The following is a 25,167-nucleotide window of genomic DNA, read 5'->3' as shown; positions in this document are numbered from 1 at the left end:
GTAAAGTATTTAAGTTTCTCTAGACTCTTTTTATTATTATTCTACTAGAAGTACAGTTGAGAAAAATCTATGGTTCTACATCTTGCATAGAGCATTGATCTGCCCTGGGAATGATGGGAGCAGACCACAAACTCACAACCACCTTCCCTGTGTAAAGTCATTAAAAATGTTCACCCTAAAAAAACCAAAACAATGTACTAAAAAATTACTAATTAGAATGAGATGTAGGTAGAGCTGTGATGTAGCGTGCACTTCTTCCACCAAAAATAAAAGCGTGTCACAGCATGCATCTGAAGGAAGAGTATATCAAGCACAGGGGCTTGGGGGAACTCAAACCAGGAAGGACGATTCTAAAGGCCCGAAGAAATGCAAACCAGCAGGAACAGTGGAGAGGGAACAGCTTTTAGAAGGAATTTTACTGGGGAGTATTGTACTGCCAAGTCTTTGTTTCATGATGGCTTTTTTTAACCTCATTGGTATCTTCCCAGCTCTCCTACATGACTTGCTCCTGCTCAACTTCTTAGTCCTGCTTTCATAGTTATCTAAAGGAGATAACCATTTCCAAAATCCCAGAAGAGTGGAATTGCTTTCCAGGCATTTCTCCCCATGAACTGCACACCTTCAGAACTCCCACAGTCTCTTCCTCTCCTACCCTACCCCCGTGAATAGAGCTTTTCATGCAGTGGGCTGACTTGCAGTGATAGATGATCCCTTCCAGGATGTGGAACACATGGATTTAGGAGTCACCTGCAGGAACCACCTCATCTTGTGTAATATGCTGGTGTGTTACATCTGCAGACCAATTTTAGGGTGAGGCTGTGTTTCTACAACATGCTTGTCGAAAGAAATCTACATCAATATAATACTCAAAATACACGAAAAATAGTATTTTAGCCTGACCTGGTAACTCTCTGTCCAAGAAACAACTAATCATGCTAAGTTTCACCTTAGGGGAGGGAAAAGAAGGGTATCATGATGTATTTCCATCATGGGAAGAGCAAAACTTCGAAAGGGATATAAACCATGCCCTTTGGTAACATTCATTCATCAGTAATAATGCTGCCTTCTGAAACAGCACCTGTGTGGAGAACTAAAATTGCTCCTGCACTGGATACATAAGAGCTGGGCAAATTTAAAATGACTCCTGCACTGGATACGTAAGAGCTGGGCAAATTTTAAACAAGATACCTTCTTTCTGATGCATGCTAAGGATATCAAGGTAACCTGTAAACATGATTTTTTCTTCAATGTATGCGTCAAAGGCAGCTACACTATGTTTGCTCTGTAAATTCAAGTGCTGCTTTATTTACTTATTTTACTTCCATTTTACTTATTTAGAACAATTTCCATATGGTGACATGCCTTTAATGACACTCATGACTCAGAAATACTTGTCGATGTAGTCAAACAACATCTACTGACATGAGTCACTGAAGTTAAATAAATGTTATTAAGAATGAGACAAAACAAAAGGCAAATATATATATATCCAGCAGAATGATAGGGATCATCACCATTTGATCAATCTTCCCTGTGAGTTATATCTGCAAGTTACTTTGAGGTAGCGCTAGAAAGAAGCTGTTGGTCCAAGAGCATCCCTGCAAAAAGAAACATTCATGGCTTAAGTACTATTTAACCTTTTTGTACCCTTTTAAGTACTCCCTACCCTTTTTGGCCTGTTTCTTTCTCCCTGTTCACTGACTGCAGGATTAGTAGCACCTCATACCACCCTACTAAAGCCTTTCTGTTTAGAGAGGTGATAGAAAACAAAACCACTACTACTCTTGAAGAAATTATCAGGTTTTGAGTAAAGGCACTATCTATTGCAGCTAGGCACAATGAAGAGTTTCTAAAACCAATACTAGATATTCTTGCAAAAAAACCTTCATCAAGCTTAAAAAAAAAAAAACAAAACCAAAAACCAACTACATTTCAGCTGGGTAAAACAGAGACAAAACAACTGGAAAAAGTGAAATATCATTTTGTTGAAAAAGTTGCTTCTAAGACTTTTTTTTTTTTTAAATGCTCCCACTGCAATCGGACCTTTGTAGAACTGACAGCAGGCACCTGCATGATGCGTTCAGATCTTTGCATAAGCTAGCTAATGCAGGCTGATAGTTGTAGAACAACTGTTAAGTACTCAGTAAAAAGCCTCAGCAATGCATTCTAACAGTTCTGATGCACGCACTTTCTCCTGTATTTGGCATTCACGGGGAACACACCGATAGGAAGAAATCCTGCAGTCGGTATCCCTTCACAGTAAAGAACGTGCACATCACCTTGATCGCACATATGCCCTCCTAACTGGGAAGAGGAATTGGCTAGTAAGGCTCAGGAGACAGAAAAAAGAGGTCAGAGAGCTATTTTAGAAGTGTCACATGGGCCGCAATCAACACACTCTCTTCCCTCGTTTTTCTTGTATATTGACTGGAAGAAAATACACCCCCAATGTTTCTCAGGTTTGGAGAACTAATGGCCCAAACAACCTCTTCCATTGCATTACATAAACAGTGTTTTCCCTATACATAGGCACTTTAAAGCCCAAAACAGAAGGTGCATGCCTGTTGGGAACACAGCCTCCAATGCAAAGACCTTGTTAATAGGTAAAATCTGCATAAATGGGGTGGCTACAGACTGTGGCTTTTTTGAGGTTTATGTACCATGGTGATAATAGTGTCAGACTAAGTGAAAACACAGCTACATGGGCCCCTCATTACACACTTCACACATTGATCAACCTCCTGAATGCCAAAAATCAGCAGATAGTCCACAGTATTTCTGCTGAGCCAACGCCCATCCTTAGCATAACATTTTTAACTGATAACACAGCAAAAGGTTTCCACAAATTCCTTGCTGCAACTTAAGTACAGTGTTAGGTGATGCTATGCAAGCCACTTCAGAGCAGGATATAACCCAGGCACAGACCTGGAAGCTGTCTTGCTGCTTGCAGTGATGGTACTTGCTAGATACAAAACCCTTTGCTCAGCAGACCAGTTTGTACTACCAAGCACCTGAGCTATGCACTACAACTGAAGTGGCATCAAATCCCATACAGTTCCAAAGCATTAACACTCCCATCCAAATTCAAGGGGCCTGCATCTAGTATCTTGATTTTTCTCCCTACTGCAGTCCCCTGAAAGAATTACATACATACACACAGGTACCCCCTTTCCCACCCAGATTTTATTTGCTTCATTTATTCCACTGTCTGTCACATTCACATTAATAATCTCCCTATCATCACCCTCCAAAGACCCACCAGTTCACACAAGGGAAACATTCACCCAAGAAATCCATGTTTCTAACTGCCCTGCAACTAGCTCTCCCCAAAGCAGGGGAACAGTTGCTAAAACTATGATGCTACTCCCCCCACCTAGATGAGGGGGTTGTTTTCTTTCTATCTCTTCCTACATGTACATCTGCACAAAATCCAGGAAGAATGAACTTCCTATAGTACTCCAAAAGCTTTTTCTGTTTTAGAGCATCTGCATTTCATGGGTGGAACTTTGAAAATATTCCTATCTGAAACTACACTGCGAAGAGAAAAGAGGGAGATTCTGGTCAGCAGCCAGAAGTGACCTGCTGGTGCCGAGTCATCACTCTGCAATACAGTATTTGTTTTAAATTTAAGAATAGCATATAGGTTATGATCACCACTTTAATTACATTAAGTCATAAAAGAGCCAGAGAACTTTATTCCTATCTGCCATCATAGCAATTATGGTTCAGATTGGCCCCAGAACACACATGGCAGTACCAAAGTGTTTTGACCAGCTTTAGTAGCTTCCACAGCTATTAGCTATGATAAGTCCTGCTATTTTCCTTGGAAGAGTATTTTTCCATTTCCAGCCTCACTTATTTTATCATTATGTACATGAAGTAGTAAATACTTTTTCATACACATGGGCTTAAGTAGTTCCTATGACTGAAAAAATGCTATCACCCTTTCAAGATGAGAACAGTTTAGAGGAAGTCACTCAGAAGTTGCTAGCTTAAAGCAGAACTTCCCACACTGCCATCTCCCCTAGCTCCTTTAATACTGAAAACTGTCATCCTACTGAAATTTTATAACATCATCATAAAACACCTGAACACAAAGAGTGAACAAATTAGAGACGTAACTTAGTTGAAGAGTTGTTACTAAGATAGTTTTTTTTTTGTTCCTGATGAGTTATTTTTCCTCCTTTGAACCAGAAATTTATTTTTACAAGAGTTTAAGGTTTAAGAACACATATTATGTTACACCGGTTTCTTTGCTGTAAAGTGTCTGTTGAGAAGACTAACAGTAAGAAGGGCAGGAATAAAATTGTCAGTAGGGATCAACCTTAATCTTTGGAATGCTTGCAGCTATGGCAGCTGAAAGTGTTTAAAATAACGTACTGATAAAGCAATTCTAGCTGACCTAGCAGATCAACAGTAGTACAGTTAGCACCAGATGACTGCAGGAGAAAGAGTGGGCCCAAGCGTTCCTATAACAAACCCCATGAGTCTCTCCCAAGTACACAGATAATCTAAGCAAGCATACCAAGAGAGCAAAAGATTACCTAGGTAACTTGGAAATCCACGAGAGCTAGTTTTCGCTACTCTCCTGATGCCCATACCAAAGACAGATGAAATACCCCTACTGCCTCAGCTGAATTCCACAAGCCAGAAGAGAACATGCTTCACATATGTAAGTAAAATCCCTTGCTGGCAGGTTTGCAGAAACAAAGTTTTATTTACACAGGCAAGTCTATCTTTAGACCCCATTGAACTCTTTACATTTCTAGAATATTTACATGATTTCAAGATGCTCCAAGAGTAGAGTGATGATCAAAAAAAAAAAGATTACAGAAACTGTCAAAAGCATAGCAAAAAAATCCAACCTATCATTGTGCTTTAAAACTTATGATCTAGAGTAATGTAGAAGAAATGTAGTTTTAGCACCTTGGTCATAACGGTCATGCTATATAAGACACTTAAATAGCAGGGGGGATGTCAGAAGTGACCGTATCCAGAGGTTGCCAGTGACAATTCATGAGGGAATCATAGAGTTCTTCACTTGTCTCCATAAATTGTCTGTTCATTTCATCAACATCCAAGTAAAGCTGTGGATCTGAAAATAAAAGCCTGGTAAGTACAAGTGTCAGGTCTTGAGGCATGCACACAAAAACCTGCCATAAATGACTAATAAAATGTGTTTTAACTAAATTTAATAGATTTAATAGTAAATGTAATAAGATGTTTATTCACCTAGAATTTTAACAAACCAGAAAAGTCCTGCTTCTTTTGGAATTTGTGTATTAGAATGCTAGGATTATATTAGTATTTCAAGATAAAGAGCAGATTTAACAATAACTAACCATGAAACTCTCCCAAATTACATTTAATTCATTTTTACTACAATTCGTGTTATGCGGGATAATGTTTCTGAACACTAACAAGAGATGTCTCTATGCAAGGACCTATCTGCAAACCTTCCAGGCCAAACAATTCAGCACAACTTGAATCTTCCTTTTAGGATCCGCAACATAAGCGTTTACCTCAGGGTTTGGAAAATGAAGCTTTTGCCTATTAATGACTTTAACACTGAATATGCTTAGCAGGATCAATACAAAAGATATGAAAAATCCTGTATTAGAAAATTTTGGAATGAGAATGAAGGCAGAGTTACAAGAAACCTACTGTGAAGCGTGTCCCATTCTACTTGACATGGTGTACACTATCAGCTTTAAAATCCTGTCTCATCTCAGCTGTAACCCATAGAGAATCCCAATACATCAGCTGAATTTCCAAGATATCCTTCATCCAATAGTCATTGGCTTGTATTGTTAAAGGACACAAGTATGGCTAAATTCAAGTTGCAGGATAGAAACATTACCTTCAGTTATTAGGTCATCATTGATTTCAGTCATAGCTGCAGTTTCCTGAGGAAAAAACAAAGAGAAAAGAAAGTCTTGTAAGTGTCATCATAATCCATTTCAGAAAGCATCACAAATCCAAAATAAGTCTGTAGTCCCAAATCATTCCCTCCTCCCACAACTACATAAAAGAGAGGGGATTTTTGTGTTTGTCAGGGAGGGTTTATTTGTTGGTTGTGTTGGGTCTTTTGGTTTGTTGTTGTGGTGGTTTTGGGGGGGTTCTTTTGGTTGGTTGTTTTTAAGAAAATTGTAGTATAGTTCAGGTTGGAAGGGACTTCTGGAAGTTGCAATCTGTAAGTTGGGTGATCTAAGATAAGACTATCTTACACTAATTTTTTAATTTGCTTGAAGCAAAGTACAGCAGAAAAACAGGAAGAGAGGAAGCCTACACAATTATGCTGTCAAAACTGTAATTTGGCATATATGAACAAATAATGGTGTATAAACCTGTAATTCTACAGAGGCGCTACTTAAGCACTTAAATCAAAGATACCTCTGAATGAAGCCTGCTATTCTAACCTCCACACTAAGCAGAAAGCATGATTTCAGTTTTAGGACATCTTTTTGCTCTGACTTACGAGACTTGTATAACTTATTATTTGTGATTTTTTTTTTTCCCACGGAATCTTCAGAGTTGGAAGGGACCTCTAGAAATCATCTAGTCCAACTCCCCTGCTACAGCAGGACTGCCTAAAGCACATCCCTCAGGGCTGCATCCAGGCGGGTCTTGAAAATCTCCAGAGAAGGGGACTCCACAACCTCCCTGGGCAGCCTGTTCCAGTGCTCTGTCACCCTCACTGCAAAGAAGTTTTTCTGTGTATTTGAACGGAACTTCCTATGTTCTAGCTTGTGCCCATTGCCCCTTGTCCTGTCGCTGGGAACCATTGAAAAGAGCCTGGCTCCGTCCTCCTTAAACCCACCCTTTAGATACTTGTAAACATTAATCAGGTCCCCCCTCAACCTTCTCTTCTCCAGGCTAAAGAGTCCCAGCTCTTTCAGCCTTTCCTCATAAGGGAGGTGCTCCAGTCCCATAATCATCTTGGTTGCCCTTCGCTGGACTCGCTCCAGTAGTTCCCTGTCCCTCTTGAACTGGGGAGCCCAGAACTGGACACAGTACTCCAGTAGTTCCCTGTTCCTTTTTCCTTTAAAGGAAGTGTGTAGTATCTTTACCTCAAAAACAGCTGGAGCCATAACAGCATCTCCTAAAGAGCAGTCTCCAACAGCTTGCATGCTGTCATAGGGAGCATAGGAGCTGTAGTTGTACTCAGCATAAGGATCATAACCCCACTGTGAGTAGTAGTTCTGATAATCTTGGTAATAATCATTATAGTTGTACGACTGGTACCGCTGGAATTCTGCTTTAAGTCTGAAACATGAAAAGTTATATACAGTTAGTTTGAGTACAATAAACTGTAAACCCAGTTCTGAAGTTAAACAACTTGACAGTTTACACACTTCAAAGTTTAAAAGGAAGATTTTCTAAGTAGTTGCCTAAGCAACAGTCAAAGTCAAGCACAAGATCTCATGTTTATACAGAAGCAAATGCTCTCACCTGGGCCAATACCAAAAGTAACTATTTCTGGATTAAACCTGAGCCATGGCGCCTGTATTCGAGTGGTTTTGCTATCTGTATAAGCAAGCTACTGATAAATTAGTTTTTAGCAGAGCACAAAGATGTATTAAGACCAGAGACATTTATCGAGCACAGCTGCTTTAAAGATGCATTCAGTCTTAATTATCCCTTCTATCATTTGTTTGGTTAATATGAAACCTTATTTCCAGAAACAAGAGAGTGAAGTCAGATTGTCTGTTTCAGAGGAGCATCTGACACTGCCTGCCAGTTCGCCATGTCTACCTGCACCTGCTATATTTTTAGTCAATGAAGCATTCAACAGTTGTCAAGAGTATAGCTGTCAGGTGAAGTCAGCACTGCCATAACTCAGTATGAAGCCCAATCAGTAGGAAAATGACAAAAGTCATTGGTTCTTAAGACCAAAGGGCCAGTTGATTAGTTTCCACTACCTTCCCTCTCCTGAGTAGATTTTTTCAGGGAAAACTTCACACGAAGGACAAGAGTCAATGCACAAGTGTTATCTGTACTAAAACAGAGATACGCTACATGAAATACATTCATATAACCCAGCTGCACGTTCCAAAAAATCCTCTATGCTTAGACATTTCTACACTGATCATGTACAGGCAGACCTCCTGTGTTTGCAAGAGTCCGATTTGTCTGCACCTCCACTTCATTACAGAAAAGTCAGATCTAAGCTTTTTTGTCAAGAACACAAACTGAAGGAGCTCAGAAATAGAGTTTCCAATATAAACAACTTGGTGACTAACTACTCTGACAGCTGGGTGTTTTGACACTAGGAGAGCGTAGTACTCAGCCATTCAGAAACAGATAGATTACTGATGTGTATTTTAATACCTACATTCCATTTGTTTTATTACTGTAAAGCTACACATATATTCTAGTAAATAGGTATTCTATTGTCTTGCTACTGTAGTAAACAAATGACTAGACATCTCAAAGCCACCTGCTTCCAACTTCTCTCCTACATACATCTCTGTAGAAAAGAAAAATCTGAAAATACTGTTTACATCCTTCTTGGTAGCAGAAGTGAGGAAACCTGTTTCTTTGTGACCTCTTCTTGTTTTCAAAATAATTTAGAGCAATTCTGGACAGTGCTCTCTTGGGTAAGAGCATTTCCATTCTAAATCAGAGAGGCAACATCTGCAGAATTATATAGGGTAAAGAGAAACAAAAGCTGTTATTTTTACTATTTAACAGACCATACAAGCTAGCCTCATGAATACACTGAAATTGTTTTATCTAAAGTTCTATTTTTTCTGTATCCTGGATCAGAGTTTATGAAATTTGGGATTGAAGTTCAGAGACTTGAATTACCTTAAATAACTGAAGGAACTGAGCCGGCAGAGTAAAAAACCCTCTCAAAGCCAATCAACTTTGAATTGCCTGCTGCACCAATATGTTGAAAAGCAAAGAATTGTACTCTAAAACTGTCCCAGTAACATCTCCTTTGGCTTTTCCTCCTCCACCAGCCTACTGTAAAACTAGCTATGTGCTACCTTGCCTGAACTAGAGAGAAAGGTCTAGAAGAAAAGCTCCCTAGCATACAAACCCACTTGTTGTCCCTTCTACCGTCTCTTCAGGCCCAATCCTGGAAAATATTTATGAATGCACTCAGCTTGGCTACTATAAGAATTAAGGCTGGTTACAACAGCAGCTAAGCCCAAATTACATTCTCTGGCTAGACTCAAGAGTTGGATTCCCGCCAGCAATCCTGAAAGAGGTTGATGAATCCAGGGAGTCAAAACATAATGCTTCTGTATTTTTGGTTTTGTAGAATGCATCGTGTGTACAGCCATTATTAGCAAGGGCCACAGACTTTACAAAGGCAAAGCTACAAGAATCTGATTTATTTAGAATTACTGAATCAATGCACAACTCATTTGTTACCTTTTAGAAATTCCTATGCTCAGACGGATTCGTTTTCCCCCCAGACCTGGTGCATTCTGGCAGTCTTGCAGTGCCCTCATCTGATCACCTTGCTCACCAAATCTGACAAAGGCATACCCTCTACAATTTTCAAAAGGGAAAAAACAAATTCTAGTATGCATAACAGTTACAAAGCTAATGAATTCAATTTCTGTCTTCTACAAAAATAGAAGATAGCAGCTACTATAGCTTCTATTACCTAAGCAACCTCTCTGGCATGTGCAAACGCACGGAAGATGTTTTCACCAAATTAAAAACTTGGGCCAGAAGCACAAAACCTCATTCTTTAATAAGCACTAAGATGTAACTTGCTGAGAGACAGCAAGACAATACATTTTAATGGCTATCTGCTTAAGTATCATAGAATTGTCAGGGTTGGAAAGGACCTTAAAGATCATCTACTTCCAACCCCCCTGCCATGGGCAGGGACATCAGATTCCGTATTTCTGCATTTACAGCAGTTAATTTATCAGTTAGTATCAACCCACTCCTACCACTGTTTGGCACTAACATTCTTTTTATACTCGTTTTAAGTTTCTCAAATTAGTCTATGACAGCCAGTATTGTTTGAACAGCAAACTTGCTCATCCCTGCTTGACTCACTGCCTTGCCAGTGCAACTTCTGCAAGGCTTTGTTTACTTGTATTAATAGGTTCAGTCTCCTGACCCCCCTAAGACTTCCCACGCCTTATTGCTTTTCTCACACATGTAAAAAGGGAATTATTTTGTCTTCAGTAATGCAGATGACTAAGTGGACATGCTGCTGTAAGTAAGCACAGCAGCACAGATTTTAGTGCACAGCACTCCCTTCTCCCACTGTCTAACTTCTTACATGCAGATATGCATATGACTAAATTGAAGCTTATCACATTAACTGCTTAACTAACCAGAAAGTTTTAGAAATGCAAGGATTTGTGTTGTTAAAAAAAAAGTAATGCTAGAGACTAATCTCTCTTCCTGCCTCTGAAGAAGATACAGAAACTATTCCAACACAAGCTCTTATATATATTACTTATAGAAGCAAATATATTGACAGCATTACAAATTTTCACAGGCATTACCTGGAATATCCCAGCAGGTCTGTTGCTATTTTGCAGTCAATACATGAGGGGTACCTCTTTAGGAAATAGTCATAGAGCTGGAAATCATCCACTTCTGGAGTAAGCTCCCCAACAAATATTGAATAATCTGGTCTTTAAAAAGATGAAAGAGAGCAATTGTCAAGTTTGAGACTAAGGTAGCTGACTGCAATAGTAAGATACCTAACATAAGGAGATAGTTATCACTGTATAAATAAGGAGATGAAATCTGAAGAGAGTTACTAACTGCAAAACTGCGCAAGTAATGTACAGAACTGCAATGCCATCAATCCAGCATAAAGTTCTCAATTTCTCTGGGTCCATTCTATTACTTTTGTAAAAAAAGCATTTCAAAGACCCATTTTATAAAAAAAAAAACCCCACACTTTTAGAAGTTGTTTTTTTAAAATAAGTAATTGTCGGAGGGGAGGGGAAGGGCAGGGGGGTGAGCATGGGGCACAAGAATACCAACAAAAACTATTAACTCAAGTTCCAGCCACGGTTCAATATCTTGCCACCACTTCTCAGTGATTATGGGAGAGATGAACTACAAAAATGACCTTCATTACTCTACTGGCAATACATTTCCATAAGCGATACTTAGTGTATAAGCACCAGACGTGCTATTTCAGGATTTTAAAAGTAAGTCATGGCACTCACTGGTCACTATCAACTTAAACAGATAAGGCATCAGAGCTTCTCTTTCCAAAAGATCTTTACCTGGCTGAGCTACTACTAGGGACAAACTCTATTCTTCCTGGTTTTATTTTGTTCTTTTTCTTCCGTTTCTTCTGTGGTGTTCTCCACCAGCTGTAGGCCTGGAGACATTCTCTTTTTTTCGCCATTAAGTCCTGTTGGGAGAAAAAAAATCACCTTTATAGTATTTAGCCTCATTTACATTCCTCCCTCCCACTCCCCATCACCACAGGTGATTTCCCCATATTCACCTTGCCCTTGAAAGAAGCCTGGGGTCCCATTTCTCCCTCCGCCTCCCATGAGGGAAAGCAGCCTCTGGGGAAAACGCCTGGCAAAAATAACAGAGCCAAAGGATTGTATGAACAGCCATATTCCCCTGACTTGTCAAGCTGGCTAAAGGATTGACAGCTTCCTCTTGGAATTAGGGAAAAAGCAGACAGCCCTTCGATGTTGGCCAATCCTAGATGTTAGTTATCTTCATGATGGGACTGTGTTCCACTTGAGCTCCAGGACTCAAAAAAACCCTGCCGCAGCACGGTGCAAGTGATGAAGAGGCAGGGAAATCACCACTCTTGCCTAGAGGGGATCTCAGCTGTCCCTATCTCCCCTCACCTAGGAATTCTTCTTCTCCTATGTGAGATGCCTCTCCTCACTACCCAGCTGTGAGTCACTCTCCCAGGCCAGGAACAACAACAGGAGGCCGATTAATGGAACATAAGGAGAAAGCAGACCAGGAACAGGCACTAGAGCTTGGCTGAGGGAAAACTCACACCCAGACAGAAGGCCAGGAAGAGAGGCATAAAAAGTGCCTCTCAAAAAAAAAAAAAACAGAAGAAAAACCAAAATCCCAAAAAACACCATGAAAAAAGGAAGTGGGTCAACTACACAAAAGAGGAGGGAAACAACAGCTGTATTAACACAGGTTGCCTCCCTCACTTAAGATTCTGAAGAACGAGGATTTCCAAAAATAAGAATGGCATTTCGCAGTATTTTTTACTTACGCAGGCTTTAATGTTCTTCCTCTAGAACACCTCTACATACATCTTATAGAGAGTGTTACGTGCAAGGTCCTTCAGAAGAACTCATGCTCAAATAATCCAAACTGCAAAGCTTAATGTTATGCCCCCAACCTGCTTCAGTTGATACAATTAAGTGTCCAGAGGACAGCCACCAATTACCACATTACCGGAAGAAATCATAGGACTAAAAGAATACCCAACTCAGAGAAAGCTAGCTATTTCAGCTTTACATTTACTAGGAATTCTGAGTATGGTTCTGGAATCCATTTAGGCACTGCAAGCCTGAGTTTCTGACCAAATTATCTTACCTGGCTTGCCATGCTTCAAACTCTCTTCTGTCTTTCTTGAAGACGACAGCTGCACAGGTTGAGTTTATTGCACTCCTTCAGCTGAAAGATGTGGGGGAGGAACAAGAAGATAAAGAATCTTAACCTTGAGATTAGTTACTTTCAAAGATGTTCACCCTACCTTAGGTTTTTAACATTATTAATTCAGATCTTAGAAATTTAAGTTCTGACTTGTCACTACTAAAGCAATGGAGATAAAAAGGACATATAGCCAATGGGATTATGATTAGAAGTCATCTTCGCTTTCTTAAACTTCAATAGTCCACAAGCTTTCCCACTGTCCAAAGCACCAGAAAATTACAGAGAGCTTTTAAGTCATCTATACCTTATACTTATTTCTGAAATACCTACACATTACATAGTAATTGAGAAGATCCATGTTCCAAAATAGTTAAAAACAAGGCAAAGATACAGGCCTCAGTATGTTTTGTACAACCCCTTACTTTCTCCCCTTTTAACCAAATTGAAAGTTGATTTGCATGTACCACAGATTACACAGCTGAAAACAAGCAGTGGTACTTCCTCTGTGCTAAAGAAGAGAAATAAAAGGGGAAGAATGTACAGTAAATGTGATCTTTCTCTGCATCTTTTCTTAGGTTCTCTCAAAAGAGAACTCTTTTGCCTCTTCCATAGACACGTTTCCCTCACTACCAGTGAGTTAGCAACAACGAACGACCTTTTACTGCTATCACTAAATCAGCGGACACACTTTCCTGAAGAGGTATGTACCTCTTTGTTAAGTCTCATATACTTTAAGCTTTTTTTCCCCTAGTCATCCAACCAACATAAGTCAGTGCAGAAAAGCTTCACTTGCAAAATATTTTACATCTACTCCTATACGCAGCTGTTCATTCACCACTGCTGACTTTTTACATCCAGCATTGCTCCTTTTATGCACACACTTAGTGCTGAAGTTTTAATCCTCATTTCCATACAAGAATTTATGTAATGTTTTACATACTGGCTAGTCAAATCCACATTCACATAATACAATAAATACAGAGTGTTGGTAATGCCTTAAAGGCTTGCCCACACAGGGGAACAGTTCAGAGCACTACTTCTGAAAATGGATTAGACTAACCTAACACAGGAGAGCCATATACCATAATTAGAGCATCCATGCATGGTGTTATTCAGGATAACTATGCACTTCATCCCCACGCTCATTCTGAAGCCACAAAGGTAGTCAAGTACAAACAAGCCCTTAAATACAGGCATATATCAGTAAGGTTAGCATATGCCCTTTTATTAAACCTAACTGTGCTCATTATAAAGAATTATCAGCAGCAATTTTTTCCTGTTAAATGAGGTCATTATTAATAGAAATATCCATAGTGATGTTCAAGTCAACCATTACTTTCCTTAAGAGGAAATTAATTCTTCCATAACCATAAACTCCTCTGTGCTCTAAGCACTGAAATACTAATTCTTGAGCTTACAGATGCATAATGCTTTTTTTTTTAAACTTACCGCTCTGTATTTGTGCGGATTTAACAGAAGATGGCATGCACTACAAAGCAGTTTTATTGCAAGAAACAATCAGAAGGCAAGTGATGCAACTGTTTCTCAATCACAGTTATCACAGACTTCTATGTGAAACTGCCTTTTTATACTCTTTCACCATCTGATGTTGACTGTCACCTCTTGATGTTTTCACTAGGAAAAGAAAAAATATTTAAAAAGCAGTTAGAACATCACATATCAACTTTTTTTTTTTTTTTTTTTACACACACACTTGCCTTAAGTGTAGCTACAGTCCCAGCTGGTTTATCATTTAAGCAGTGGGGCACCTTTAACCTCTGGAATTCAAACACCCCCTTAATTAGATTACACGTGCATTTTACCAACCCGCTTATTCCATGTTTTTATTATTATGTTTGTACTGGCAAAAAAACCCCCACAAGTGGTGTAAGCTATTTGCGAATAAAATCGCCCGCGCGAACCCAAGCACAGGACAAGCCGCCCCCTTTCTGCATTAACTAGGCTGTCAAGAGGAGCCGGGTCAGGCCGGTGGGCTGGGGGAAATCTCCCGGCGCGGTGACCCCGGCCGAGCCGCCCATCAGGCCCTCAAGGCCCGAGCCGCAACCACACCGCGCCGTGACGCATTTTTATTTTTTTTTTTATCAGCCACTCGGCACGACGGGAAAAGCCACGGCGCCCAGCAAGAAGTGCGCCCCGCCCGGCCGCGGCCCTCCGCGGCGGCCGCGCTGGCGCCGAGGCCTCGCTTCCCGTTTATTGTACTACGCGATAAGGGCCAAAAAAAAATTAAAAAAAAACACGACGAAATAAAACAAGGCCGCAGGCGCCCTGAGGGCCTCGGCGCCCGGCCGGCAGCGGGGACGTTGGACCGAAGCACCCCCGCGTCCGGTGAGCCGTTGACCAACGGCTCACCGGGCGCGGGGGCGCTTCGGCCCAACGGCCGCCCCGCCCCGCAGGCCCAACCGCCCGTGAGGCGGCGGCTCCGGTAGAAGGCAGGCCCCCCTTCACTCCCGTTGCGCCGTAAACAGATTCAGACCCCCCTTTCTCGCTGGCAGAGCCCACACCGCGGCCTCAGTCACCGCCATTCCCCCCCACCACCGCCCCGAGCCCGGCACTAACGCCTCTCACCCTCCCCGTCGCCATAAGCAGCGGCGCCAGCCCCGCTTCCGCCCTGGTGAGGACCCCCCCGCCCGGGCTGACCGGCGCGGCGCCTGACCCGCGGAGCCCGCGCCCTCGCCGACCCCCTTCCCCGCCGGTCCCTCCTTCCCCGGCGGAGGCCGCAGGCTCTCCCCGAGAAGGTTCGCTGCCGCTCGCCAGCCGCGGAGCCAGCCCAACCCAGCGCGGCGGGCTTCGGCGCAGGCAAGGCGGAGGACGGACGACGGCAGGGCCCCCGAGCTGGCGCCGTGCGTGGCGGGGCGGATGGAGCTGGTAGCGGGCTGCTACGAGCAGGTTCTCTTCGGGTTCGCCGCTCGGCCCGCTGAGGTAACGAGGGAAGGAGGGAATATGCGCGCGGCGGCCGTTAACGGCACCCTAACGCCCGCCCGCCCTGAAAGGAAGAGGAGCGCGCCCCGGTACTCACCGACTCGTCTCCCCGCGCTGGCGGCGGGGGCTGGGCGGCGGGTGGGCTTTTAAAGCGCGGCGGGGGCGGGGCAGCCTCCCGCAGCCTCAGGCTCGGCCCCTCGCTGCCGGCGCAGCCCACCGACACCCCGCTGCCCCGGGACGGGCAGGCGGGAAGGGCCCACCGGGAGCTGCGGATCCTTGGAGGTCCGGGAAGCGGGGCGCGGGGGAGGGGGCTGTGGTGCCAGCTCGTTTCTCTCAGACGGTCAGCGCGGAGCGGAGAATAAACAGCTGCGCAGGGGATGGATGCCACATTGTTTCGGGGGGAGGGGGGCCGGAGCCAGGTGGAAGGCGTGTCTCCAGCCTGCAATGGTGGAAAAAGGGAGAATCCGCCTACGTTGTCCATGAGGTTTCTCTCTGTGCTGGTACTTGCTCACATACGGCTTCATCTAAGCCCCAACACCGATTACAAGAGGCGGTTTGCACACTTAAATCGTTCGGACTAATCTCCTAACAGCACATTAACTCAATAAGATCCCATTAAACTTCTAGCTAAGTATAACTCCTTTCATTTCACACATTCTACTTTTTCAAGTTTTGCTTTATTAAAAAAATAAAATAAAATTACAGGATGACGAAGCTGAATGTTTATTTTGCATTTCATTTACAGTCCTGGACGGTTGTCCCTGATTTTACACATCATGCCCACTCTGCCTCATTGTCAGCAGTAGCAGTGAATAACAGATATGTGGTCACTGGGAGCAGGGATGAGACAATCCAAATCTATGACATGAAAAAGAAGATAGAACATGGGGCCCTGCTGCAGCACAATGGTAAGGGAGCTTTTCTTTGTAAAATGCATTAGTGATGGAAACTTATAGCTGAAAGAAAAACTGGCCCTTGCCACAAGAAGAAAATTGAAAATTTTTTTAATAAGTCTTTAATAGTGATGCTGTTGCAGCCATGATGGTCTGATGCTACAATCAAGGTAAGCTTTCGAGCATAAATATCCAAAATTAATTTGGAATGTTAGCCCACAAATATAGCTGCATCTTTTGATTATTTTTAGTTTTAACTGTTTCAGAACTTACAGCCCACAAATGGCTCGTGAGCCATTTTTGTTCTACTAGAACAGTTTATCTAGACCATGCTGACTCCCAACAACCATCTTTCCCAATGTCCTTGTCCTGTAACAGATGTTGATGGGCCACACAAGAGGTAGTTTGTGTGTGAGAGCAGGTTGCTGCTGCCAGAAGAGTTAACCTTGTACAATGACCATTTTATGTGCCTTCTGAATTACAGCTGTGTAATACGTTGGTTAATGGCCATCCAGATAAACGTGCGGGGTCATTTGTAGCTCAGCCCCAATTGTCCTTTTTCTCCTGATAACCAAGAAGTACCCGGAGCTAGACTGAACGTGGTACCTGCCTTCAACTCACGTATGATAAATCTATTGCTTGTGGGAAGCAGCACGTGCACTAAATTCATCTGTGTGTCAAGAGCAGGGCTTTGACATAGGAACATTCCTTATCACTGATAGAAGCTCTGTGTTACCTGTGCCACAGTGGTGGAATACTGCCATTTCAGGGAACAGACCAGATGGAGTTCAGACGTGTATGGCTATAGGGCGGCTGATAGAACACATCAGTGAATGAATATAACAAGAAAGTTCGGGGGTTTTGTGAAGAAATGCTTAAGAAATAATTTGGATTTCCCCAAGGCTAGGATAGTAGCTGGCATGTTTTATCTAGAAGCTTCTTTGTTAATTCGTATGTTCTCTCAGTGATAACTGTTCAGAATGTACAACATTGCTAATAGCTCTAGTTTGTGTTTCTAGGTACAATAACATGTTTGGAGTTCTATGGTACTTCGCATCTACTAAGTGGGGCTGAAGATGGACTAATTTGTATCTGGAACACAAAGAGATGGGAATGCCTGAAATCCATTAAGGCACATAAGTGAGTTTCTTAAATCTGCATATTCACGTACATTTTGCTGTTTGTTTTCCTTGTAAATAATATATGTGGCTAATACGATGTTTTATTTTTGTCAGGGGGCACGTGACATCTCTTTCTATTCATCCTTCTGGGAAATTAGCTTTGTCGGTAGGAACAGATAAAACATTAAGGTGAGTCGAAACTGATGAAGCAATGCTGAGAATCGTAATTCAGTAACTCTTAGTAAATTGTTCAAACATCAGTTCTGTGTTAAGACTAGATCATGTAACACTGATAAACTTATTTGGACATCAAATGGTTCAAAGATCCATTGGTTTGTCTTTTAAGTTCTAGGTATCGGCAATATTTTAAAGTATTTAAAAAATAGTCCTTGCTGTTCCTAGCTTATTGTTGTGCTCTGACTCTTTAGTCAATTGTAGATGTATAAATACATTTGCATTTTGGAACACAATTTGTTTAAACTTCGGAAAGCTGTCAGGTTTTGTTTAGTGTGAGAAAAGTAATTTTTCACTGGAGTGTGTATACGTTGCTGTATATATGTTTCAAATATATAAAAACGCTGTTTTAAGAGCACAAATTGGTATTGAGCTCTGCATTGCAAACAGTGGTTTATAAATTAAATAGCACAAATTCAACAAGCGATATATAAAGTCATCATTTTCTCTTGCATTAAGAATGCAGTAAAATTCATAGAGATGCTTAAAAGCTTTCTTTGGATGCCTCATGTCAGCACATAGGACTTCAGTTTCACTGTGCTGTTTTTAACCAGAATGCACATTATCTATTGTTGTCTTTCAGAACTTGGAATCTTGTAGAAGGACGATCAGCCTTTATCAAAAACCTGAAGCAAAGTGAGTTGATCAGCTTAAATCCACTAAAAAAGTGAAATTAGATAGTTTTATTTTTTTCTGTAAAGAAAAGTAGACTGAATTAATCAACAAGTCAGTTAATTGCAAGCAACTTTCACAATGTCTTTTTTACACACGTAGGCAAGCCTATGTAAGCTTATATCCATAATAATTTATCAAAAGGAAGACATAGTGACACTAAAGATTTTTTTTTCCTTGAAATTTGCTGTCAGGACATTTAAATAAATGTGTTTTGTTTTGTTTTTCTTTATATACCTTTAAACATTTAAGAGCATAGTTTTACTTGCTTATTCTAGGTTATTGGATTATTTCCTGAATTTTTCTCAGGTTCAGGTAGAAAACACTGTCTAACAGCTTATAAAGATTCTTACTTTTAGATTCTCATGCAATATAGAGTGCAAAAAACCTGTGTACGTGTGGATACAAATGTATCAATGTGTACAGATGCCCACATAGTTAAATGGTCCCCCGATGGAGAGAAGTATGTGACCGTGATAACGAATAAAGTGGATATCTACAAACTTGACACAGCTTCAATCATTGGCACTATCACAACAGAGAAGAGAATTTCTTCACTTAGATTTATTACAGTAAGTACAAAAAAGAAAGGTGCTGGGAAATTTACTGGTTTGAAACACGTGAAATTAATCACACTTGCATTTTTTTTTCCCATTCCAAGAATTCTATCCTTGCCATAGCTGGAGATGATGAAATTATAAGGTTCTACAGCTGTGACTCTCAAAAATGCCTGTGTGAATTTAAAGCTCATGAAAACAGGTATTCTATATTTGTTTACTATTAAAATATTTATGGCAATGCTGAGTACTCAGTGAAGTTCAATGAGTTGTGATGTTCAGCATATTTTACTATTGGTCTTGGTTTGTGAAAAAGTGAAATTTATTGTGAAAGGCCATTTATATATGTACTAAAGTCACAATTTGGGGCAGACTTGTTTGCTTTTAGTAGGAGCACAAGTACTGTGCTGTCCATGCACGTTATAGAAACAAGGGGGTAGAATTGGAAATATTACAGTTCTAAATTTATGAGAGAGAGAGTGTGTATATCTGTGTGTAAAAATAGACACACACACAGAGGTACACACTTCATGGGTCTGTGCATTTCTGAAATTGGGTACCAGTATTTTCCTGCAAAGACCATCTAAAGAATGCTTAACCAGTTTTTACAGATTCTGACTTTTTAGAATGCTTACATAAAACAAACCAATTGTACTCAGTCCAGACAACAGGAGAGTAATCACATATTCTCTGTTGTTGTGGAATACCAAATATTTGTCCAAATGCTGCTTTTAATTCATCCAAACACAAAAGCATTAGCTAAAATGTCATTGATGTGGTTAATAGTGTGTGCTTAAAAGTATTAAAGTATTCTGAATTGAATCCTAACAAGCCTAGCAAAGGCAAGTGTTCTTACTGTAAATGACAGCACACAAAATAGATTACTGTTCCAAGTTCCTGCCTGTCATTTGTGGGTTTTCTGTTCAAACTGATTTTTAGACTGTTGCCTATTCATCTTTAATTTCTGTCAGCTTACTGTTCTGAAGTGAACTGCCATGCTGTAAAGTAATTAAGTATTACATTTTCTTCACAGAATAAAAGATATCTATAGTTTTGAAAGAGATGGACAAAATGTTATTGTTACTGCATCCAGTGATGGTTATATTAAAATGTGGAATCTGGATCTTAATAAGGTTGGTCTATTAAACTGCTTGTTACATTTATGGAAAAATATCAGACAACCAAAACTGCAGACAATTCTTTTATAAAGGATTAATTTTACTTGAAATCTGGATGTTTTGATTTTCCTTATGTTATGTGCAGTAGAGATGTATATGTCTATGCACATATTTTTGTGCACTTGTATATTTTTCTCTTTGTAGTGTTTTTTTTTAAACAAACTATAAAATCTGATGATGTTACGGAGATTTCATCTCCTCTTTATGTAAAGTCATGCTTCCCTTCAGACCTACCTGGCCAGACTTATGACTGTTTTAATCAGTTATATATGTTGTAAGGACTGCTAATTTTTGTAATGTTGATGACTGTTGCTACTCTCTTAAAAATACAAACTGTATGGTTTGGGGGGTGGGGCGGTTGTTCACCTAGGCAGAAAGAGTTGTCCTTCTGAAAAATTAGAACACAAAGTACTGGGTACTTTTATTTCCTGTATTTTCAAACAGTTCTGAGTAGCACGGTTCAACAAGGAATCACGTCTTGCCTTTAAAGTTTCCCATGTTTATTGTTTGCTCTGGGGTTTGTCTTTTAAAATCACAATTAGATTTTTTTAAATTTAATGCCTAGTAATATTCCACTGCAAGTATCTTGGAATAGTTCAAATAAATATCTCTCAACATTTATACACTTTATATATCTCATCTGTATTTGCCCATTTTAATTTCACCCCCACTGATTAGTGAAAATCCCTCTTTTGCATTCATCTCAAATTTCTGTTTGTCTTGCACATGATTGACATAGTGATCAGGGAACTCTTTACCTTTTTCTGTAACATTGTCTTTATTTTGACCAAATGTATGATTTTCTTCCTGTGCAGGCAAAATTTTGTAAAACTTTGTATAACTCTGTGGGCGGCTGTGTCCAGCTCTGTGAGGTAGAATATCCTAATACAAGTAGTTTCTGATGAGTTGATGCTGGTATGCTGCACATGTTTTTGTGACACTTTATCCCCTGTGTTGTGGTTTAACCCCAGCCGTCAGCTGGGACCATGCAGCCAGTCACACAGTTCTTCCCCTTTTCCCCCAGAAGGGCAGGGAGAAGAGGGAGAAAAGGACAGGAAAGGAAAGGAAAAAAACTTCATGAGTTGAGATAAAGACAGTTTAATAGAACAATAACAGAAAAAGCAAAATAACAACAACAATAATAATAATAATAATGTAAAAGAATATGCAAGATAAATTAACACAACCCAAGTCACTCTCACCACCTGGTGAACCAGTTGCCCAGCCCATCCTGAGCAGTGGTCGCGCATTCTTGTTCCCCAGCCAACCCCCACTTACATACTGAGCATGATGTCTATGGTACGGAATATTCCATTGGCCCTGCCATTGTTCTGTCTATGCTTCTACTCAGCTTCTATGGGAAGCTGAAAAAAGTCCTTGGATAGTATAAACATCAGCTAGCAACAACTAAAACAATATGCATTACTGACGTTCCTTCCATACGAAATTTGAAACACAGCAGCCAGTGGAGAGAAAATTAACTATCCCATCTGAAACCAGGACACCCTGATATCTCTAATAAGATAGTTGCTCAAGTATTCCCAGAGCCGAGTGATACAATTGCAGTTAAGCAATTTGAAACGCACTCTGAAGAGATTACTTTTAATCAGTAGCCTTGTCTTTATGAGAGAGAAAAGGAATCTGATGCAGTAACTGAATTGAAATTATTTTGGCTGTACCAAAAAATACCTATTACTCTGGAGAAACTTCTGAAACCATTAATTTTTATTTTTTTTTGTGGCTCTATTATTCATCTAGTTATTCCTCAGGTTAAAGTTAGCCCCATGTGCCTGAAACCCACTGATCTTGCTTATCAATATAGGTTCTTAAAGCTATTGGAAGTTTTTTTGTAAAACCACTGCTGAGGAATGGTATCAGGAACAGGACTGAAACAATGTGACCACTAACCTGTATACAGCCTCTGGTTCTAAACATTGTTGGGCACCAGAAATGAAGTGAAAGGTGGGCAGTAAGATGCTTTCTCACTTCATATACTTCAGAAATAAAATAATGTTTAATTATACTTTTTCTATATTATCTTCAGATTAAAGGTGTGCCGTCTTTACTGTGTGAAGTCAATACCAAAGCTAGACTGACGTGTCTTGCAGTATGGCTTGACCAAGCTTCAGAAGTGAAACAAAATTCTGATAAAGCTGCAACATCATCTCAAGGTAATAGAACTGTCTGTGTTATCGGTTGTTGATGTGACTGTGAAATGGAATATACTAAGCGAGAGGTTTTTACTGTATGGATTGGAAAAAGTTTTGGTATCTTGAAGAACTGTGGATATAACACTGGCAAGTGATACAGGTATCCTTACCAACCTGGTAGTACCTCAAGGCTGAATGTATGTTGGAGGACATAAGCCTCTCTTTATTATATGAAAGTTTTGTTTCTCTCGACTGGAATAACATACTGAGGAAGACACTGTGAAGCTTTTGAGACAGATAGAAAAGAATAAGCAGTTTGATAGAACTGCATGTCCTGTTTTCTATAAACAAAATTAGGTATCAAACTTAGTCTGGCTTAGTATATTTTTTTCTGTTTTTTTCCTGTATTATAATCTATTTACATACTTATCTTTAGATATTTTTGTATCACAGACAAAACAAGCATAAATGGTACATTCCACTGTAAATAAAAAAATCATTTATAACCCATTTTTTAAAATGAGATACAAATAAGTCTCTGTGCCATTTTAGACTACAAAGACTGGACATAAATATCAGGGTGAATAATTTCTTGCTTTTTTTCAGCAAATGAAGATGAAATATCATCAATACTCAGGAAAACCAAAGTTTGTTGGACTGATAAAAGTGATAAAATGGCAAAAAGAAAGAGAAAAATTACTCCAAAGAAGCAAAAGTTGGAAGCTCCATTGCAAAAGAAGAAAAAGAAACAGAATAGCTCAGCATGAAGGCAGTCACTTTCTCTTCTGAATAAAAAGTAAATACCGGTGTTGCTGTAGTTTTTATAACGATGTAAACCTCTGACAGGACAAATACCTACGAACTGATCTGTTGTTTAAAAGTAATGAATGTTTTTACCCTAATAAACTGATTATTCTGGGAAGCAGCAAAAGAGATGGCAACTTTTCCTAATTGAATGAGGCAAAAATAAATTCATAACATGTAATGTTTATATTTTTCTATTAACAATAGCATACACTTTTAACTGGCTCTGAAAAAGCAAGATAAAATTATAAAAATAGCTGCATCTGTCTGTTACATTTTTGTCTCACATAAATGCATATTAAAAATATGTACACTTCATTTTAGTGTGGAAAAGTTGTTCATTTGACTCAAAATATGATCTGCCTTTATCATGATGCCTTTTCTTACTGTAAGAAGGAATATGTTTAAATTACTTAAAATATGATGATCACATTCAGTTCATACATTCGCAGAAAATCATACTTTCTAGTTCTTGACATGGAGTTACACGTAGATTTTGTAAGCAAAATGTTTGGGGTTTTTTTACCTTGTCCATGCTTCATGCATTTAATTCCTTTTAAAGCATTTGCTTTTAAGATTGAAATCTACAGTAAAAGAACAGAAAAAATCCTTTGTTCAGAATATGATACATATTTTTAGGTGGAAGAGTTTGTATCAACAAGATTTTACCTTCTCTTTCCTCTTCCCATAGTATTTTTTCAAGTTCTTGATCTGAGCTGTATTGTTAAAGAAGAAAAAAGTCTAACATTTGAAATGTTTGTCATGCTGACAAAATGTCACCCATCTGTTTTGCACTTAAACAAAAATTGAATTCCTGATGTTCTCAGTCAGTGGGAACAGGATTTTATCATAAGTCTTAACTGCAAATATACAGTGGAGAAAAAGTTGAGCTGGAGAGAACAAGGTCAAATAGCTGTACTAAATGTTCTCTTTATTTCTTTTAAAGTAAGGCATTTTAATGTTGTTTTCTGCACTACTGCAATAGTCATTATTTCTTCTGTTTTCAAAGAGTAATTGGATTATGCTTCATTCTGATTCACTTTAGTAATAATCGGTTCCTTCTTATTTGTGTAGCAAGAGAAAGGCAGAGAAAATACAAAAAGATTGAGCCAAATCTGGAGGTAGGAATGCAGGCTGTCTTAGGGATATAAAATAGGATAGAACTCCAGATCATCTCTGTGTATGTTCTGACACTGAAACAGTGTGAGCATCCTTGGTGCTGTTATGAGATTGTTCATGGGGCAGTGGCAGTATTCTCTTGGAGGTGGGTGTCTGTATTTATCTTCTGTAACTGTTTCCCTTATTTAGATAAATGATCACAACGCCTTGTCTGAATATTCAGTATAGTTGATTTATACGAGCTCAGTTTAATTCAACATTCAAGGGATTTCAATTGTACTTTGAACTTACACAGCTTTTAACTTCAATAATACCCTGAATGTGTGTGTACACAAACAGGCAAATAATATAGGACCGAAAATGGTTTGTAGACTTGTCAGGAAAGGTACCGAATCAGATTTTTAATTGATAACCAGGCTCCTATGGTAAATATAGGACTTGCAAAGTATAAGCTTAAATAAGGGAATCATGTGAAGTGTTTTCACTTATAAATGTTATGTCTTTTCATAGTGCTTATCATACGTCCTCGACAAAACGGCTGCCACTACTAAAACACTTTTTATTGTTTGAATTTTTAAATACATGAGCTCATGGCCAAGAATATCATAATTAAAGAAGCAAGCTGTCATGAGCACCAGGAAAAATCCAGTCTGCACATAATTTTAAGAATTAAAAAGAAATTCCATGGAATTTTGGTTCAAAGTTTTAGACTTAGAAGTAAATATTCAACATTTGTACAAATCTAAACTTCCTGTGCAGTAACAAAGAATTATGCATGTCATAAGACTCAGAACAATTTGTGAACTGGAGACAGAGAAGACAAATCCTAACAGCTTTTAAGGTGAAATACAAAAAAAGTCCAGAGAGAACTCATATTTTCTATACCTTGAGTGAATGCTCAGCTACTAAGCAGT

At 39.7% G+C, this 25,167-nt stretch overlaps 2 protein-coding genes across 8 annotated transcripts; one reads left to right on the top strand and one right to left on the bottom strand.

The window, feature by feature from the left end:
- Positions 1-8: 8 nt before the first annotated feature.
- LOC128906222 (tRNA selenocysteine 1-associated protein 1-like) lies at positions 9-14,174 on the bottom strand. 4 transcript variants are annotated; one of them, XM_054193212.1, is made up of 10 exons: positions 14,035-14,116; positions 12,526-12,606; positions 11,450-11,526; positions 11,223-11,353; positions 10,485-10,616; positions 9,385-9,504; positions 7,071-7,266; positions 5,861-5,906; positions 4,927-5,095; positions 9-1,598 (listed from the first exon to the last, which is right to left on the bottom strand). In XM_054193212.1, exons 3-9 carry the CDS (start codon positions 11,477-11,479, stop codon positions 4,959-4,961), a joined length of 792 nt encoding a protein of 263 aa, XP_054049187.1. In that variant the 5' UTR covers positions 11,480-11,526; positions 12,526-12,606; positions 14,035-14,116; the 3' UTR covers positions 9-1,598; positions 4,927-4,958. The 4 variants fall into 4 exon arrangements, with proteins under 4 accessions (XP_054049187.1, XP_054049186.1, XP_054049188.1 ...); XM_054193211.1 differs by lacking the exon at positions 9-1,598 and having other exon boundaries at positions 4,698-5,095; XM_054193213.1 differs by lacking the exons at positions 9-1,598; positions 11,450-11,526 and having other exon boundaries at positions 4,698-5,095; positions 14,035-14,174.
- Positions 14,175-15,287: 1,113 nt separating this feature from the next.
- On the top strand, positions 15,288-23,452 carry PAK1IP1 (PAK1 interacting protein 1). Of its 4 annotated transcripts, none has more exons than XM_054193207.1 (10): positions 15,288-15,525; positions 16,271-16,433; positions 17,438-17,558; positions 17,654-17,728; positions 18,357-18,409; positions 18,872-19,017; positions 19,107-19,204; positions 20,036-20,135; positions 22,225-22,351; positions 22,937-23,452. In XM_054193207.1, exons 1-10 carry the CDS (start codon positions 15,463-15,465, stop codon positions 23,095-23,097), a joined length of 1,107 nt encoding a protein of 368 aa, XP_054049182.1. In that variant the 5' UTR covers positions 15,288-15,462; the 3' UTR covers positions 23,098-23,452. The 4 variants fall into 4 exon arrangements, with proteins under 4 accessions (XP_054049182.1, XP_054049185.1, XP_054049184.1 ...); XM_054193209.1 differs by having other exon boundaries at positions 15,509-15,614; XM_054193208.1 differs by lacking the exon at positions 15,288-15,525 and adding an exon at positions 15,693-15,807.
- The last annotated feature ends 1,715 nt before the right edge of the window (positions 23,453-25,167 follow it).

The sequence above is a fragment of the Rissa tridactyla genome, chromosome 2 (assembly GCF_028500815.1).
Source record: "Rissa tridactyla isolate bRisTri1 chromosome 2, bRisTri1.patW.cur.20221130, whole genome shotgun sequence".
NCBI lineage: Eukaryota > Metazoa > Chordata > Aves > Charadriiformes > Laridae > Rissa > Rissa tridactyla.
Note: the sequence above shows the minus strand (reverse complement) of the source record. Positions and strands in the feature narration are given on the sequence as shown.

What these genes read in the sequence shown, in the direction of transcription:
- LOC128906222 (XM_054193212.1), bottom strand. Translation starts at nt 11,479, where the DNA reads ATGGGACCCCAGGCTTCTTTCAAGGGCAAG. An exon ending in CCTAGTAGTAGCTCAGCCAG is followed by an intron (nt 10,617 to 11,222) that starts GTAAAGATCTTT and finishes ATCTTTTTAAAG; the next exon opens with ACCAGATTATTCAATATTTG. An exon ending in TGATGACCTAATAACTGAAG is followed by an intron (nt 5,096 to 5,860) that starts GTAATGTTTCTA and finishes TTTTATTTTCAG; the next exon opens with ATCCACAGCTTTACTTGGAT.
- PAK1IP1 (XM_054193207.1), top strand. Translation starts at nt 15,463, where the DNA reads ATGGAGCTGGTAGCGGGCTGCTACGAGCAGGTTCTCTTCGGGTTCGCC. An exon ending in GGAACAGATAAAACATTAAG is followed by an intron (nt 17,729 to 18,356) that starts GTGAGTCGAAAC and finishes GTTGTCTTTCAG; the next exon opens with AACTTGGAATCTTGTAGAAG. An exon ending in AGCTGCAACATCATCTCAAG is followed by an intron (nt 22,352 to 22,936) that starts GTAATAGAACTG and finishes GCTTTTTTTCAG; the next exon opens with CAAATGAAGATGAAATATCA.